The 19,552-nt window shown below is 40.0% G+C and overlaps 1 protein-coding gene across 1 annotated transcript; it reads left to right on the plus strand.

Annotated features, from left to right (window-relative positions):
• The first annotated feature begins 13,008 nt into the window (after positions 1 to 13,008).
• Positions 13,009 to 15,194, plus strand: LOC148580260 (uncharacterized). Its single transcript, XM_088491847.1, has 2 exons — positions 13,009 to 13,013; positions 14,075 to 15,194. The coding sequence occupies exons 1-2, from the start codon at positions 13,009 to 13,011 to the stop codon at positions 15,192 to 15,194; spliced, it is 1,125 nt and encodes a 374-aa protein (XP_088347973.1).
• The last annotated feature ends 4,358 nt before the right edge of the window (positions 15,195 to 19,552 follow it).

A 19,552-nucleotide genomic window follows, 5' to 3' on the forward strand; every position in this document is an offset into this window, starting at 1 on the left:
ACCCAACCTATATATTTTTAATGTAATCTTAAAGTTTATACCTAGCTACCCAGAATTCCCTTTTTCTATCCATACTCATGTATCAAATTTATATTTGGTTCTATCATATGTGCATTGATCTTTGAATTCTGAATTTAACATTGGGGTAATTTTTGTCCCCTTATTTATTTATATAAATTTATTTTTATTTATTTATTTTTTTTTTATTTTTTTTATTTTTTATTTTTTTATTTATTTTTTTTTTGACATTAAAATAAATATAGCTTATCAATGCACATAGATTTTTAATTTTTATAGTTTCACATGAGTAGGTATCCAAATTCCCATTAAATTCTCATGACACATTCCCTTAACAACTTTTGTTCCCACAATTTCCCATACTTAACTAGCACACACAATTCTATCTTAAGCTAACCAAAGATTTAATTTGGGATATACAATTGTTTTTCAGCTTAAGGTTAGTAATGTGGTAAAATATAGAACAAATGGGATTTAAAGGCTCAAAGTGGTTAACAAAGGTAATTGAAAAGGGTAGGCTTAATTTGGATAAGTAAACAAAATATAATAAATAATGGCCTCAATCATGTGCAAGCATGTAAATATAATAAATATTGGACATATAAGATAAAACAAAATATAGATTACAATCATAGAGAAGTAAACACACAAGAATGAAATAATTATGGTTAAATAATGTAACCATACATAAAGGCTCAAATCTTTCACAGGTTGTGTGTTCTTTAGCTCAAATGTCATGTTCCAAATACAACTCAAGCAAATTTATCATAAAAATTTTGAAAAATTAGTGAAATTTTGTTCTAAAGATAGAGTCTTAAAAGAAACTTATTGTCTTTTCAATCAAGTAGAACATGCATGCAACTATCCTAACCTATGCAATTTATTCTATTCTATAAAAGAAAGAGAATCTAACTAAAATATCCTAATTATTGGTGCTAGAGAAGAGAAATTACCTCCGGAAGTCAGGTTCTGACCGACCTCCCCACACTTAAGGCTTTGCACCGTCCTCGGTGCCGTCTGTCAGGAACACTGGTAGCAGTATCTCCACAGTCAGGACCATTATGGCTCCCTGTGCTGGTAAAAGAAGTGGAGTCCAGGGTATCCGAGTCCTTGAAGTGTCCCTTGAGTAGCTCCTTGAGGTGTTTGAATCGGCGCTCGTTACGGCGCTCTCTCATCTTTGCTTTATGTTCTTGCCGATCCAACCTTTCGATTATCTGTTGGAGCAATTCATCAGTTGTAGGTGCTTGTGGTGTTGAAGAAGGATTATCTTCAACTGGAGTAGTAGGAAGGCTTGTAGTGGCTGCTGGGAGTTTGAGGTATTTCCCGTTAGGGACATATTGATCATCCCATGGAAGCACGGCTTTGGTGTCCCCAGCTCCGTAGGAGACTCTGGCTGCTGAGACAAGATCTGAGACCAAGGCGGGGAAAGGTAAGTTGCCCACAATTTGTACGTGTCCCATAGCATTCCGGATATGTCTTGAGAGATGCAGAGGTTGGTCTGTAAGGATGCACCATAGTAGAACAGCCATGTCCGCAGTGAAGGAGGACTCATCAGTGCTCGAAAAGACGTAATGGGACATGATCTGTGCCCAGACGCGAGCCTCCATGGTAAGTGCTGAAGCCGAAATTCCCTTAGGGCGGGTACGGTGGTATCCGTAGATCCAACGGCGGCCAGGTAATGCGATAACTCCGAGAACGGAGTCCCAGTCAAATTGGTACCTCTGGCGCTTAAGTGCGGCTTCTTGGAAGGCATCCATTCCTTCTGGAATAGGGGGAAGACTCAGAGCTTGCTGAATGGCCTCTTCTGTGATGGGGACTTGCTTCTGCTGGACATAAACAGACTGCAGGGTTGGCATGTAGAAGTTAGAGTAGAACTCAACTACCCAAGAAAGATTGACCTACCTTGGCTGTCCCCGTAGGAAACCCCATTGTCTTCGTTCAATTTGTGGCTCAACAAAGGAAGCAATATTGGACGGGAGGATAAGAAGGTATTCATTGTTATAGTTTCTTTCTGCCAGGATAGGGAACATCTGTTCACAGTAGCGATTGGGAAATCGCGTAGTGTCCTTTGCTGGAAAGGCTTTCTCCTTCTCATCAACCTTTATTATCCTCTTAACTCTTTTTGTTGAGGGCTTGACTGTGGTTGAAGAAGGCTCTGCCACTAATGCTCTTTTAGTTCCTCTTCTTGCTGGTGGTTTGGAAGTAGCTTTCTCTTTTCCTTTCTTGGTGGCCATCCTGAAAGAAGGGAAGAGAAAGTAAATTAAATTCAAAGAGATATACAGCAAGGAAGGAAACGGAAAAGAGGGTGATGGATGCACATTAAGATATACTGACATTATCACATGCTTGCGATTACATGTGAAAAGCCAACAATGGAAAATAGCTAGTGCATATAAAGGCAAGTGACTGCAAGGTGTTTATTGGCATGCCGGCAAAGGGCATGAGTAGCATAGACCAAGCAATACTTTGTAACAAACCATCACGTTTGTATTGACAATTAAATTCAATTAATACAATAGTAAAGGAAAGTTGTGAAAAGCAAGCATTGAATAGTATAACAACATAGAGAAGTGCATAATGCCATATGAGCTTTTTCACAAACACATAGCATGCATGTTGAATAAGGTATAGAAAATATGAAGGTGAACATGCAAGCAATCCCTTAAATAGAATAAAAATAATTGTCAAACAATTTGCAACAATCCACAAGCATATAATGAGGGATAATGACTCAAAAAAGAAAAACAATTAAATTTCTAACACCATGTAAAAAGGAAAAGAAAAAGAAAGAAAATATGAATAATGAAAAGAAAAAGAAAAGAAAAGAAAATACATAGAAAATAATAAGAATGATAGAAAAAGAAAGAGGGAGGAAGAAAGTAAAACCTTGTTAATGGAGGTGAGAGAGATAGAGAGTGAAAGGTGAGATAGAAGGGGGAAGGGAGAAGGAAGAAATAAGGAGGGAAAAGGAAAATTAGGATTTAGAGGAGAGAAAGATAAGATATGTGGCAATTTTAGGTTGAGCTGTGCGGCGCATGCGACGCGGCCGCGTGGGGCACGCGTTCGCGTGGATGCGCTTTAAGTATGGTGATGCGATCGCGTTGGTCACGCGGTCGCGTGACCCATGTTGTGCGTCCGGCCCGAGTGCAGCCTCGCACCAGCACAACTCTCTGTTCAAATTAATTTGTTTGCCAAAATTGGGACGGCGCGATCGCGTGGGTCACGCGATCGCGTGAGTGTGCGCCAGAAAATGGATGACGCGGCCGCGTCGGCGACGCGGTCGCGTGATAAGGATTGTGCTTCCAGCACCAATCCAGCATCACTCTCGCACAATATTTCATTGTGCACCCTTTTACGTCGAAAACTCAGGGCACGCGGCCGCGTGGGGCACGCGGTCGCGTGGGAGGCCATGATTCCCATGCGACGCGAACGCGTCAGCAACGCGGTCGCGTGGGTTAATTTTTTCCATTAGCATGCCTCCAGCCACACTCCAGCATGACTTTCTGTTCATTTTTATTTTTCTTTATTCTCCCTGTGACGCGGACGCGTTGCTGATGCGATCGCGTCGCGTAGTAAAAAATTTTTTTTTTTTTGAAAATAAAAACATGTAAATGCAGATGCACGAAAGTACTAAGAAAGAGAAGAGTTATTGAATAGGAAAAACTAAAAATAAAGAAAAGAACGATCATACCATGGTGGGTTGTCTCCCACCTAGCACTTTGCTTTAACATCCGTAAGTTGGACGCTCCACTAGCTCAATCTTCTGCTATGTGGGGATCTTCAAAGAGAAAGATCTCAAGCTCCTTGTTTCTCTGCATCTTCTCGCCATGGTATAGCTTCAGGCGTTGTCCATTAACCTTAATAAGTTCAGAGCTTGAAGGATGGCTTAGGTGATAAACTCCGTATGGTTCGGCCTTCTCTACTCTGTATGGACCTTCCCATCTTGATCTCAACTTACCTGGCATGAGCCTTAGTCGAGATTTGTAAAGGAGGACTAAATCCCCAGTTTGGAACTCTTTCTTCTTGATGTTTTGATCATGTACAGCCTTCATCTTTTCCTTGTATATTTTGGAGTTTTGATAAGCTTCTAGGCGAAGGCTCTCCAGTTCCTGCAGTTGCAACTTCCTTTCAGCTTCGGCTTTCTCAATTCTCATGTTGCACTCCTTAACTGCCCAAAAAGCTCTGTGTTCTACTTCAACTGGGAGATGACAAGCTTTTCCATAAACCAAGCAGAAAGGGCTCATCCCAATGGGTGTCTTGTATGCTGTTCTATATGCCCAGAGTGCATCTTGTAGCCTGGTGCTCCAGTCTTTTCTATGAGGCTTTACTATCTTTTGCAAGATACGCTTAATTTCTCTATTTGACACCTCGGCTTGCCCATTAGTTTGGGGATGGTAAGCTGTTGCAACTTTATGAATTATCCCATGCTTCTTCATTAATCCTGTTAGTCTCCTGTTACAAAAATGGGTGCCTTGATCGCTCACGATTGCTCGTGGTGATCCGAAGCGACATATAATATGGTTTCTCACAAAGGAAACAACAGTGTTAGCATCATCAGTGCGGGTAGGAATTGCTTCCACCCATTTGGAAACATAATCCACAGCTAACAATATATAAAAATATCCATTAGAATTTGGAAATGGACCCATGAAGTCAATGCCCCAAGCATCAAAAATTTCACAGAAAAGCATAATTTGTTGAGGCATCTCATCCCTCCTGGATATATTACCAAATTTCTGGCATGGGAGACAAGATTTACAGAACTCAGCAGCGTCTCTAAAAAGAGTAGGCCACCAGAATCCACAGTCTAAGATCTTTCTGGCTGTTCTTTGAGGACCAAAATGTCCTCCACTCTCAGATGAGTGACAGGCCTCTAAAATGGACTGGAATTCTGATTGAGGCACACAACGTCTAATTACTTGATCAGCGCCACATCTGCATAAATATGGGTCATCCCATATATAATATTTAGAATCGCTTTTCAGCTTGTCTCTTTGATGCTTAGAAAAATTTGGAGAAAATGTGCGGCTAACTAAATAATTAGCAACAGGTGCATACCAAGGGACTACCTCAGATACTGCTTGCAGGTTATCAAAAGGAAAATTATCATCTATAGGAGTAGAATCATCCTTAATATGCTCAAGATGACTCAAGTGGTCTGCCACTAAATTCTGATTACCACTCCTATCCTTTATTTCTAAATCAAATTCTTGTAACAGCAGTATCCAACGTATGAGTCTTGGTTTGGATTCCTTTTTAGCTAATAGATACTTTAAAGCTACATGGTCCGAATACACTACTACTCTAGTACCAAGTAAATAAGCTCAGAATTTATCCAGAGCAAAAACAATAGCAAGAAGCTCTTTCTCAGTAGTGGTATAGTTGGACTGGGCAGTGTCTAAAGTCTTAGACGCATAAGCAATAACGAAAGGATCCTTACCTTCACGCTGAGCCAGCACTGCTCCTACTGCATAGTTAGAAGCATCGCACATGATTTCAAACGGCTGGCTCCAGTCTGGTCCTCTCACAATTGGAGCTTGAGTCAGAGCAGTCTTCAGCTTATCAAACACTTGTTTGCTATCCTCACTGAACTCGAACTCAATATCCTTCTGCAGTAATCTGGATAAGGGAAGTGCGACCTTACTAAAGTCCTTAATAAATCTCCTATAAAAACCTGCATGGCCAAGGAACGAACGGACTTCCCTCACAGAAGAGGGGTAAGGTACACTAGAAATAACATTCACCTTTGCTGGGTCTACAGAAATGCCATTATTAGATACCATATGTCCTAATATAATTCCTTGTTTTACCATAAAGTGACATTTTTCGAAATTTAATACAAGGTTTGTATTAACACATCTATCTAATACTCTAGATAATCCATCTAAGTAAAGGCTAAAAGAATCACCATAAACGCTAAAATCCTCCATAAAAACTTCCATACACTCCTCAATAAGATTAGAGAAAAGACTAATCATGCACCTTTGGAAAGTAGCTAGTGCATTGCACAAGCCAAAGGGCATTCTCTTGTAAGCATAAGTCCTAAAAGGACGTGTAAAAGTAGTCTTTTCCTAATCCTCAGGAGCTATATGAATCTGGAAATAACCTGTGTAACCATCTAAAAAGCAATAATGTGATTTACCTGACAGGCGATCCAGTATTTGATCAATGAATGGAAGTGGGTAGTGATCCTTACGGGTAGCTTGGTTGAGACGCCTGTAATCAATGCAGACTCTCCAAGCATTCTGAACTCTAGTTACTATGAGCTCTCCATGCTCATTCTTCACTGTAGTGACTCCAGACTTCTTGGGCACCACTTGTACTGGGCTTACCCATTCACTGTCTGAAATGGGATATATGATACCTGCTTCCAATAGTCTGGTCACTTCCTTTTTGACAACTTCCAAGATGGTGGGGTTCAATCTTCTTTGGGGTTGACGGACAGGTCTAGCCCCCTCTTCTAAAAATATTCTATGCTCGCATACTTGAGGGTTGATGCCTACTATGTCTGCTAAGCTCCACCCAATTGCCTTCTTATGCTTCCTCAGCACATCAAGTAACTGCTCTTCTTGTTGAGAAGTAAGTTTCCTTGCAATGATAACTGGAAACCTCTGCTCATCTTCAAGATAAGCATATTTGAGATGTGGAGGGAGGGGTTTCAATTCTAACTTTTGATCATGGGCAGGCTCTGGATTATCTGGAGCTTGTGAAAATGACGAAGTGCCCTCATTGTCAGTTAAAAGGGTCCCCACACTTGGACCTTGTCCAGTGTACCTCTCTTCAAACTCTTCCTTGTGAACTTCAGCTACACTTTCATCAATGACATCACACTGGAAGATAGAACGATCTTCTGGGGGGTTGTCAATGACTCCATTCAGATTGAAGATTACTATGCGGCCATCTATTTCAAAGGAGTATGTTCCTTAAAAGGCATCCAATTTGAATTTTGATGTCTTCAGGAATGGTCTTCCAAGTAGGACTGATGATGGCTTATCTGAATCATTATGGGGCATCTCCAAGATATAAAAATCAGTGGGGAATGTAAGCCCTTTAATGTTCACCAAAACATCTTCAGCAACTCCAGCCACTGTAATAATGCTTTTATCTGCTAACACAAAACGAGCTGCCGACCTTTTTAAGGGAGGGAGCCTCAAAATATCATATATAGACAAAGGCATTATACTGAAGTAGAGGAATCATAAATTACTACACCACCAATAGTACAACTAACTATACAAGGACCTGGATCACTACATTTTTCAGGTAATCCTCCCATTAAAGCAGATATAGAACTACCTAAAGGAATAGTTTCTAATTCATTAATTTTGTCTTTATGGATACATAATTCTTTTAGAAATTTTGCATATGTAGGTACCTGCTAAATAACATCAAAAAGAGGAACAGTTACCTCAACCTTTTTGAATATTTCTACCATTTTGGGGTCAGGTTCCAGCTGCTTCCTGGGCTTCTTTGCAAGTTGTGGAAATGGAATAGGAGTAGCGTTTTCTGTGGTGTTTGTGCCTTTTGGTGCTTCCTCCTGTGGTTGAGCTATTTCTTCTTCAACTATGTCCTGTATGTCCTCTTCCTCTTCAACATCTTCTATTTCTACTACCTCTTCAGCTGAGGTGTGTTCTGGTGGGATTGGTTCCTCCTGATTCCTCTCCTGCAGTGTGGTTCCAGACCTTAGGGTGATGGCATTAATGCCTCCCTTTGGATTGGGTAATGGTTGAGAGGGGATTCCAGTGGAGCTTGAAAGTTGGTTACTGGAATTTTGCGTTGATCCAATATGTGACATAAGAGCTTGCAGAGTAGAGGTGAGACCATTCAGACTGGCATTAATACTATTCATGATGTTATTTTCCATGGTCTGTTGTCTTCGCTCAAAAGATTGTAGTAGCTCTTCATTAGGAGATAAAGAAGAATGAGTAAATTGAGAGGTCTACTGTTGATTGTTCTGTGGTCCTTGGTTTTGCCTCAGGTGAGGTGCTCTGTAAGGTTGATTCAGCTGCCTGTTGTTGTTATTATTCCATCTCTGATTTCCCTGATTATCTCGGCCTCCTCTGTTATTGTTGTCCCTCCAATTCTGGTTAGAATTGTCCTACCATCCATGGTTATTATTTCAACTTTGATTGTACCCTTGGTTGGGGCGGTCATGGAAGTTATGAGTGGATGCCACCATGTTGTCTTCTTGTTGGAGCAGCGGGCATTCATCAGTGTAATGGCTATAATCAGCACAGATTCCACAAATTCTTTACGGGACCAGTTGTTGGTTTTGCTGTGGTGGAGGAGGTTGAGCTTGCTGAGCTTGTTGTTGATTCAATTGCATCTGCTTCAGCAAGTTGGTCATCTCACATATACTCTGAGCTAGAGCCACAGTCTCTCTGCTAGAGGATTCTTCTGCAACGGCTTTTGAACGGCCTTGCTTTTGTCTGTGGTTCCTAGTAGATTCAGCTAAATCACTGATCAATTGCCAAGCCTCATCAGTGGTCTTGTACTTCTTCATAGACCCATTGCTAGCACTTTCCAATGTGGTCTTATCTTGGGGCCTCATGCCCTGTATGATATAGCTAAGTAACACTATCTTGTCAATCATGTGGTGGGGGCATGCTTCCAGAAGATTATTGAAGCGCTCCCAGTATTCAAAGAGAGTCTTATTGTCATCCTGAACAATTGTGGAAATATCCTTCCTCAGTTTATCAGTAACTTCAGATGGAAAGAATTTCTCCAAAAACTCCTTTCTGAGTGTAGTACCACTCTCTTGCTTTTCCCTCAAGAGAAAACGGGAAAGCTTTCAGCAAAATTGAAGTTTCATCAGTACCATCACGCCTGACAGTAGAACAGGCTGCCTGGAAATCTCTCAAGTGCTTGATAGGCTCTTGAGCAGGTAGGCCATGAAACTTGGGCATTAAATTTAGCAATGCGGTCTTTATTTCAAAATCTGTAGCTACCGCTGGATGATGCGCTTGAAACGGTTGCATTGTAAAATCAGGGGCTCCTTCCTCCTGGATGGTAACTCTCCTAGCTGCCATGTCTTCTGCAAGTAAAACAACCGCATCAGTAGAACGGGGGCTGGTTTCTTCCTCAAGTTCACCTTCAGATCTGCCCTCAGAGCGGACTAACCGACGCTGTTCTCGCCTTATTCGTGAAATAGTCCTTTCAATTTCAGGATCGAATATTAGCAAGCGCGGAATAGGAAGTGAACGCGTCATTTGATGAAAGAAACATGCAGCTCATAGTAGCAAAATAAAATAAAATGCAAATAAATAAATTCTAATTAATAACTTTAGCACTCTATTGCAACTCCCCGGCAACGGTGCCAAAAATTGATAAGACACAGAAGTTGGTGAATTAAAAATTATTAAAATAGTTACGTTGCAAGTATAGTTCTTAACTCACCGAAAATCTGCCTATCAATTTAGAAATATGTCACAGAGAGTTTAAATTAAAAATTACTGGGAGTTTAAGTCCCAAGTCGTCTCCCAACGAGTTGTAGAAAACTGTGCTATTTTATTAATCAGATGTTCCAAGAAGTTGAGTTAAGTAGGTGGAAAATTAAATTGAGAAAATTCAAATAATATGAATAAAACCCTTGACTGGGAGTTGATTAGTTGGAATCTCTATTATTGATGGGATGATTTCAAGATTAATTTATGATTAATGATTGTTCTGTTTAGTTATCCTTTACTAGGTAAAGGAAAGTCAAACAAGTTGGAATGCTAGATCTGTTCACGAGTTGCAACCCACTTAGTTAAAAGGGATTGGTGTTAGTGATTAGATAACAATCCAACAGTTAACCCAATTACAAATTTTCTTTCAATCCTTCCAACTCAAGAGTTCCTTTCAATCAACTCCCCATCAAGTGAGGGAACTACTCACTCATTGTAAATAATAAATCCATAACACATGAAAGGGAATTAAAAGAAGACATGATTATTGGAATGGAAAATAAATTAAATTGGAAGAAATAATCCCTGTACTAAATAATCATGAAAGTATTCAAATGACAAAATTGAACAAAGCAAAGAACATGGAAGAATAAAACCAAGTTAAGAGAACGAACTAGAATGACGAAGTCTTGATGAGGAAATAACTCTTCTCAATGTTCCAATGCTAAGACCAATTGAAAATTAAAATTCTTAAACCTAGAGAAAGAAACCTAAAGGAGTAAAACTAGATCTAAAACTTAAAACTGTGTAGAATGAATGTTCTCTTTTGTTTCTGCATATTCTCTGACTCTAGTCTGCTGTTCCGGGCCAAAAACTGGGTCGAAATAAGGTCCAAAATTGCCCCCAGCGAATTCTGCAGATTATGCAGATCACACATGTCACGCGATCGCGTCATCCATGCGGACGCGTCTTTCGCATTTTTCCTTGCCACGAGTTCGCGTCGTCCACGCTACTGCGTCGCTTTAGCTTTTCCAATCCGCGCGGCCGCGTGAGCCATGCGGCCGCATCACTGCGATTTGCTCTCCTTCGCGCGGTCGCGTGAGCCATGCGACCGCGTCACTTCTCACTGGTTATCTCCTCAATTTCTTGTGTTCCTTCCATTTTTGCTAGCTTCCTTTCCAATCTCCAACTCGTTCATGCCCTATAAAGTCTTAAACACTCAACACATAGATCACGGCATCGAATGGAATAAAGGAGAATTAAAATTACATAATTAAAGTCTCTAGGAAGCAGTTTTCAAACATGTTATAAATTCAGGAAGGAATTATAATTTCATGCTAATTTAATGAATAAGTGGGTAAGGATCATGATAAAACCACACAATTAAACACAATATAAACCATAAAATAAAATAGTGGTTTATCATGGAGCATTCTGTCAAGGATGTTACAGTTGATGCTAAGGAGGATTGTGCGCAATCCCCAGAGCAAGTCCTTCATGAAGAACTAGACAGAATAACCCAAGAAGCAGATTTCCTTGATGATGATAGTCACAAGTCAAGTTCTCCTAGTAATGAGCTTGCATCCGCAAGTGAATTCTCTGAGATCGAAGAATCTTCCCCAAGTGAATACGAAGATGATACGGAGGTAGATTTCTCTCAACCTCCAGTCTATGACTTAAGTGATGAGGAAGACATAGATGGCTTTGATCAGGACATGGATATGTTTGAAGAATCTTGCAAAGAAGTGGAGAATTTCACAGAAGAACACAAGGGAGTAGAACTCACAGAACCACTGGAACCACCTATCCCAAGGCCATTACCACCTAATACAAGCTTTAAGTGGGTACAATCTTTAACCTTTAACTGTGTTTTTCCACTTGAATATGGTTTGCTTGAAACAGATGGCCAACTTAGAGCTCTCTACGGCTTTAAGAGTAAGTGGAAAATGGCTCGTACTCAGAGCTGGTGCACAAGGTTCAATAAGGTTCCACGCTTCAACTTAAAGTGCACGGATTGGCATCATGATCAATCGGATGGATCTCAGAAAACGTTTGGTTATCCTGGTGAGAATCTAATCTCTAAACCGCCCGGATGGAAAAGTATAGATCAAGACGAAGACGGATTCAAAAGCAAAGTTTGGGATCCTAGAATCTGTGCTGACATTCATCACCCCGGGAGCCTGACAATCTGTTTGAAGCTGCTCAGAAGCTTCACATGCCTAGTTTGGGACCCCGGAGGCTATTGGCATTCCAAGCATTGATGGAGATTTCTGGATGAATTTAAGCATAAGCCGCCATAGCAGGAAGCTCATCCAACGTCCAACTTAAGGACTTTAACTAAAAGTGCTAGGTGGGAGACAACCCACCATGGTATGATCACTCCTTCTTCAATTTTTATTTAGTTTTATTTGTTTTCAAGTCTTATTTTATTTTATTATACTGAACCTAGAAGCTTTGCATCTCATTCTTATTAATCATTGCATTCTGCATACTGCATAAAAAAAAGGTGCGCGACGTGACCGCATCACTCATGCGATCGCGTCAAATTGCGAAAAACACTACCCATGCGACCGCGTCATTCACGCGGCCGCGTGACCTGGAGATCGGCATAAAGATCCAACGTCCAGAAAGTTAGGCTGGAATTGTGCGGCCATTGTGTGTTTTGCACAAATGACCCACGCGATCGCGTCACTTGCACAGCACACATCCCACACGACAGCGTGAGCGACGCCATCGCGTCGCATGGATTGTACAACACCCCAAAAGGAGACAGAGAGTTGCGCTGAAACGACGCTGGATTCGTGCGTTTAGCATAATTTCCAGCGACGCGATCATATGCCCTAGGCGATCGCGTCATTCACTCTTTTTCCCATTCCATGCGATCGCGTCACCCACGCGATCGCGTCAACCACCTTTTCGCCCCAACCACGCGACCGCGTGCCCCACGCGATTGCGTGGATTCAAATTATAACCCCCTAGTCATGCGAACCCTATCAGTCGCGCCCCCCCAAAACCCTCCACTTCCTCTCTTCTTCTCTAACCCCCAACCACCACACAGCCACCATCACTGCCACCGCCAGACGCCACCGACCACGCAGACCCCGCCACCACCCACCCCTTCCCCCTCCCCCTTCTTTCTTCTTCTTCCTTCTTCTTCCCCCTCTCTCCGCCACTGCCTCTCCGCGACCACCACCACCGCCGCCGCCGTCACCACCCAGCGCCACCCACGCCCCCCCTTCTTCTCCTATTACCCCCTACCCCTATTACACCCCCCTTTCCCTCCCTCCCTTTGCACAGCAGCCACTACCGCCGCGCCACCCTCTTCTGCCGCGCCGGACGCCACCGCCGTCATCCCCAGCCACCTCTCTGCCCCACTCTCTCTCTTACGCCTACCAGGTTCCGACGAACGCCACCCTTCTATCCTTTGTAGTTAATTAATTTTTTATATTTATGTTCATCCTTAGGCTAGTTAGATATGCATGTTGTAGTGGATTTTAGGTTGTTAGGTAGCCTAGGATGTGGTTAGTGGATTTAGGTCTGTTTAATTGCACTGTTCGTGTTTCTTGTTTTATTCTGCTGTTGCTGTGATGATTGTAATGTTCATATGCTGTACTTTCCTATTTCTTGCTGCTCTGTACACTGTATTTTCATGTTTATATTCCTTATATGAAATTGCAGCTTTAATTTTGATTCATATGAACTATTTGATTACTGTTTATTTTCCGGGACAATCCAATTTTAGCCAGAATGTTGCCCAAATTTCTGTAAAATGTTTTCATTCATGTTTTGATTTTGGCATTTTGAACTCTGCTTTCCTCTGCTTTAACCAAACCAATTCATGACTTCCAGGGCATGCTTTCTTATTCTCTTTGATTTCCTGGTTCATAAACTGCATTTTTGATGTTTGATTCCATTTTTGCTAATTCTATATCCATCTAAATCATCATCAACCTGTTTTCCATGTTTGGTTATGAGTTACCTGTAGCCTTTAATTGTGAATGCTTGTTACTTAGAAACTTATCATTATGCCACTTACTTTAACCCACTTTTTACTAACTCACTAATCTTAACTTCCTAACTCTTTTGCAATTCTAACCAACCTAACCTTTTAAAACTTCTCTTCTGATTTTCTTTCACTTTCTTTTAAGATACTAACCGTGGCATGATGTTAATTTTTCTATTTAACATGAATTCAATTACATTTTGGATTGTGATTTCTTCTTTTCGAACTTTTAACTCCTATTCAATCCTTAATGCACATTTACTTAGCTCGTATTCATTACTCTCCTGCTCCTTTGCCACTATGTGCTTCTTTTGTTAATTGCCTCCTTGTTTTCCTGTTTTTACCATATCCTTGAATTCTATTTTTTAGGATGTCGGACTCCCAACAGAAAAGGAAAAGGAAAGGCAACAACTGGCAAACGGAAAAGAGGAGAAGCCTCTATGTCTATCATAGATCTCATGCATGATGCCTCCTTGCGGGAGAAAAATTTTACCCCGCAGGAGAAGGCCGACCAGCTAATCCCTGCTACTGATCCAGTAAAGTTTGCAAACCGATACTGTGAGCTGAGGTATCCGGTGTTTGCAGCCTCCAGGAACCTATACCTGGAGAGAACTTTGAAGATCCTAGAAGAACTCTAACTATACACCTCTGAGCAAATCAAACAAAGAGGCTGGTTCTTCTTGGAAAGACCCCTGACTGAGGTCAATGCATCTTGGGTTAGGGAATTCTACTGTAATTACTTCAAAACCTCCCTAGATGCAGTAAACCTCAGAGGGAAGCAGATTCTGGTTACTGAAGAGGCAATTGAAGATGTTTTGAAGCTTCTGCCTAAAACTGATCAGCTGGATGGTTATCAGAAAGCTGAGGAAGATATGCGCTTCATGCGATTTGATTGGGATGTAGTCAAGGCCCGGATAGCCCTTGACCCGACCGTTCCTTGGATTATGGGTCAGAACACCACCATGCCAAAGGAAATTAAGCAGATTTACCTGAATGATGAGGCTCGGCTATGGCATCAGATACTTAGCAACTTCATTATGCCGAGTACTCACGAGACTGAGATACCAGCTGCTATGATCACCCTCCTTTGGTGTGTGATGGAGGGTAAGGACCTGTACCTGCCACGCTTTATCCGGTACTATATGGCCAGGGTCCACGTCCGAGGCACTCTTCCCTTTCCTTATCTAATTACGCAGCTAGGACGTCGAGCTGACGTGCCTTGGGAGGATGCTGATGAAAAGCCACCTGCTGCAGAATGCAAGAAGATTATCCCGCATAGCAGGAACTTTCTGGCTTTAGGCTACAGACCTCCTTTCCTCACTGCTACTGCTGACACAGCCACACCATCTGCCGGCGCCTCTTCTACCTCAGCTACCCCTGCCACCACCACTGCCCCTCCACCTGCCCCAAAGCCCATCTATCATCTAGTGCACCGCCTGTTTCGACGGCTTGACCAGATGGAGCGTCGCAACAAGCGACGCTATGAGCACCTGAAGCTGATGATATGCTCTAGCGACATCCCCTCCGAGCCTGACACACCATCTGAGGCATCTGAGGAGGAGGCGGATGCTCACGAGGCAGAGACCCATCCACTGAGTGAGGCAGAGCAGGCAGACCCAAAGCAGGCAGCATCACATCAGGAGACTCTGCCTCAGATTCAGGCTGTAGACCCCGAGATCCCTATCCAGTCAGCACCTCCTCTGCAGCAGGCTGATCCTCAGACCGCCACCACAGAGACCCCAGCTACCCACCCTTCCAGTGATGACACCCCTTCACACCCTGCTTGAGTGAGCATCGGGGACAATGCTACATTTTAAGTGTGGGGAGGTCGCCATCTCTGGCGTTCTTTTTTGGTGAACCACTACATACTCTTTTTATTTATTTTGCTACTTTTTTGTATTTTTCTCTTTATTTTTATTTTTATTTTCTTAGTACTTATATATATTACTATTTTTATGTATTTATTCTATGTTGCACTTTAGTCATATTTTAGCCATTCAGTTTTAGTTGCAATTCTAACTTATTAGTTATAGAAATTGTGGATTAATTAGTATAGTTTACCCTTTTTAGCACAATATAGCTTAGTTTAAATTGAAAAATATAAAAAGGAAGTAAACTAGGAACTTGAACATAATAGAAATAATCCACACAACTTGTATATATAGCATTACATGTTAGTTAGTTAACAACATTTCATCAAGGAGAAACACTAGAACTTTAAAGCCATTCAATATAAGTTTTACTTTGACAATAATGGGAATTTTTAACTAAACCTGCATGACATACATAAGTGATAAATGATTTTTGAGCTAGAGAACACACAGCCTGTGAGTTTTGAGCTTAATTGTATGGTTACATTCAAACCATAATTTTTATTCCTGTGTGTTCCACCCTTCTTTTGTATTCTGGTGTTCTTTACTTTGTTTTAATCTATATATCCAATTATAGAATAGAAATACATACCAAGAGAGTGATTGAGGCCATTATTTGATTTTAGCTCACTTATCCCAAAATAGCTTACCCTTTCACATCACCCCTTGTTAGCCCTCTTGAGCCTTTAAATCCCTTTTTTTTCTATAAACCACATTACTAGCCTTAAGCAGAAAAACAAAATAAAAATCCCAAGTTGAATCCTTGGTTAGCTTAAGATAGGAAGTATGTATGGTTTAAATGTGGGAAAACCTATTGGGAACATGGATGATAAAAACAAAAGGGTAGAAAAGTTGAAAAGAATAAAATAATTCAAAATAAAGAGTTTTGGGAAGCATGCTCATGTAAAATCAAATTAATTGAATTACCATGTACATTAAAAAAAAATATAATTTTCAGTATTTAAATAAAGGGGACACAAAAGAATTCCCCAAATGAGAAATAAAGCAATGCACATGGGATAAAAATAATAAACATTGAAACATGAGCATGTAACATCAAAAGTGGGAAAATATGGAAATTAGGTAAAAGAAGCCTTGCTTTACAAAGTATGTATGTTAGGTGAGATCTTAGACTAATTAAGGATTCACTTATTAGCTCACTTAGCCTTATACATATATCCTTACCTTTACCTTGGCCCCATTACAACCTTAACTAAAGACCTCATGATTTTTGGTATGTCTATATTCTGTAATTGTTGATTGGTTAGATGAAGAACAAAGTTATAGAAAGTAAGGATAAAAAGAAGAATAGAGTGATTAACCCAATAAACACTGAGTGATTAGAGAGTAAACACAAAATCCAGTAAGGGTTCAATAGCTCATTAACATATATCTCTGCTAAATCATTAATTGTCTTGCAAGTTTATAAAATGTTTTTCTCTCCCATCTCAATTGTAAAGGCACTTTATCATTATCTAAGGTTTGGCTATATATATATATATATATGACTCCTTGAGAATGTGAATTAATTCAACTACATGCAAGCTTTATATACAAGTGAATAAAAAAATTAGAATTGCATGATGCATCATTCATCTAGGTAGTTGCATTTAGATTAGATTGCACTGCATGGCATTCCACCACTTCAACCTAACATTACACTTGGACTTAGCATGAGGACATGCTATTGTTTAAGTGTGGGGAGGTTGATAAACCCATATTTTATGATATATTTTGTGCTTAATCTGAGTGATTTATTCAATCCTTCACCCACTTATTCATATTAATTGCATGGTTTTACTTTCCCTTCCTTATTATGTGATGTATGTGAAAAACATGTTTCCTATGCTTTAAAATTATTTTAATTACCTTTATTTCTATTCGATGCCGTGATTAGTGTGTTGAGTAGTTTCAGATCTTCTAAGACAGGAATGACTTAAAGGATGTAAAGGAAACATACAAAAATGGAAGGAAAGCATAAAATGGAGTTTGTGAAGAAACTGGCATCCATGCGATCGCATGGGCGACGCGGACGCATGCCAAGCGCGAAGAAGCAGCGACGCGGCCGCATGACTGACGCGACCGTGTGCCCTAAGCAGAACACATATGATGCGGTCGCATGAGTGACGCGACCACGTGATAAGGAAAACTTCGAATGACGCAACCGCGTGACCCACGCGGACGTGTGATAGAGGCCACGCACCAGAAATTGCAGAAAATGGTCCTAGCAAATTCTGAAGCCCTTTTTGGCCCAAATCCAAGTCCAGAAGGCATAAACCAAAGGTTATGAAGTGAGGGAATGCATCCATTCAAGGGAGAGACGAATTTTAGTTAGTTTTCATGATTTAGATTTAGTTTTGAGAGGGAGATTCTCTCCTCTCTCTTAGGATTAGGATTTAGGATTTCTCTTAGTTTTAGGAGTGACTCTCGATCCCACGTTCAATGTTCTTTTACTTTATATTTATCTCTTACTTTCAGATACTTTAATGCTTATATTAGTTATGTTGCTTATTTGGCTTATGCTACATTCATGTTACAGATTACTCTTTTGAATTAATGTTATTTGAGGTATTTCAGTTTAATATTGCTTTCTCTTATTTACATTATTGTTATTCCCATCTGAAGACATTTTTTATTCCAGTAGATTTACTTTCCTCCCTTTTGGTCTTGGTTAAGAAATCAGTAATTCAGGAGTTATCAAACTCAAACATGAATGGTAATTATTATCTTTGTTAATTGAATTGATCTTCAATAATCCCAATCTTTCCTTAGGAAATAAATAGGATTCGAAGATCAACCAATTAATCCCTTGACCTTCCTTTATCTTAGTAGAGGTTAACAAAGTGGAATTAAGATTGAATTCTCATCATCATTGATAAGGATAGCTAGGATAGGACCTCTAATTTCTCATACCTTGCCAAAAGTTTATTTACAATCATTTATTTATTTTACTTGCCATTTAAATTACTTGTTCTTCATTTACTTTGATTGCTAATTAAACCATTCACTCCTCATTTTCAAAATCCTAATTTACAATCTCCATAACCAATAATAAGAACATACTTCCCTGCAGTTCCTTGAGAAGACGACCCGAGATTTGAATACTTTGGTTATCAATTTATTTAGGGGTTTGTTACTTGTGACAACCAAAACGTTTGCATGAAAGGACTTTTGAAGGTTTAGAAACTATACTTGCAACGAGAATTTATCCGCAAATTTCTAGATCACGCAAAAGTTCTCTCATCAAGATGCCAGAAATAAACTATATGAAAAAGGTTTTGGAAAGAGTCTAAAAATTTTTGGAATTGAAAAGCATGAACATGCAGGACTCAAACCAAGAACAAGAATCAAACAAAGAAAATAAAAAATATTTTTGAATTTTTTTTAGAAAAATAGAAAGAAGAAAACAAAAATTAAAGACTCAAATCAAAGTTATACTTTGCAAAAATCAAAGACTCAACAAGAACATAAACAAAGACTTTAACTAATAACATAAATTGAACAAAGAAAAGAAAAATATTTTTGAAAAAGTTTTAAGAATTTTTGAAAATTGAAGAAGAAGAAAACAAAAATTAAAGGACTCAAAGACTCAAACCAAGAACTCAAACAAAGACTCAAATAGAGAAAAGACAAATATTTTAAAAAGTTTTAAAATTTTCAAAAATTTAAGGAAGAAGAAAACAAAAATTAAAAGACTTAAACGAAATAAAATAAAATAAAATAAATTACCTGATCTAGGGAGCAAGACAATCCGACAGTTTATCCAAACTCAACAATCCATGGCAACGGTGCCAAAAACTTGGTGTGTGTACGCAAACCCCACACTTCCGTACTAGCAAGTGCACTGGGTCGTCCAAGTAATACCTGAGCGAGTAAGTGTCGATCCCACGAGGATTGTGGCTTGAAGTAAGCAATAGTTGTCTTGCAGGTCTTAGTCAGGCGGAATTAGAAGGAGTTGGATTATATTATGTAAACCTTGAATGATTATATGTCATAAATGTTTGGATGTTAAGTAGAAATAAGGATAGGAATAGAGTTGAGAGTCGGAGTTGCTTTGTCTTTCTGAATGAACTCTGGTATTACTGTCTTCCTTACTTGTAAATGATCTTCTTCTATGGCAGGCTGTAAGTGATCAAAGCCATTGCCCGTGGTCATTGATCTTCTCTGATACAGGTCAAATGCCATTGCCCATGGTAATTCAATCTGACGGAGGGTGAAGCTCTAGCAAGTTATTCTCTTGGCGATCCTATTCAAAACGCCACAAACAAGGTCGA

This window comes from Arachis ipaensis, chromosome B10, assembly GCF_059453495.1.
Source record: "Arachis ipaensis isolate K30076 ecotype BB chromosome B10, ASM5945349v1, whole genome shotgun sequence".
In the NCBI taxonomy this organism is placed as follows: Eukaryota; Viridiplantae; Streptophyta; class Magnoliopsida; order Fabales; family Fabaceae; genus Arachis; species Arachis ipaensis.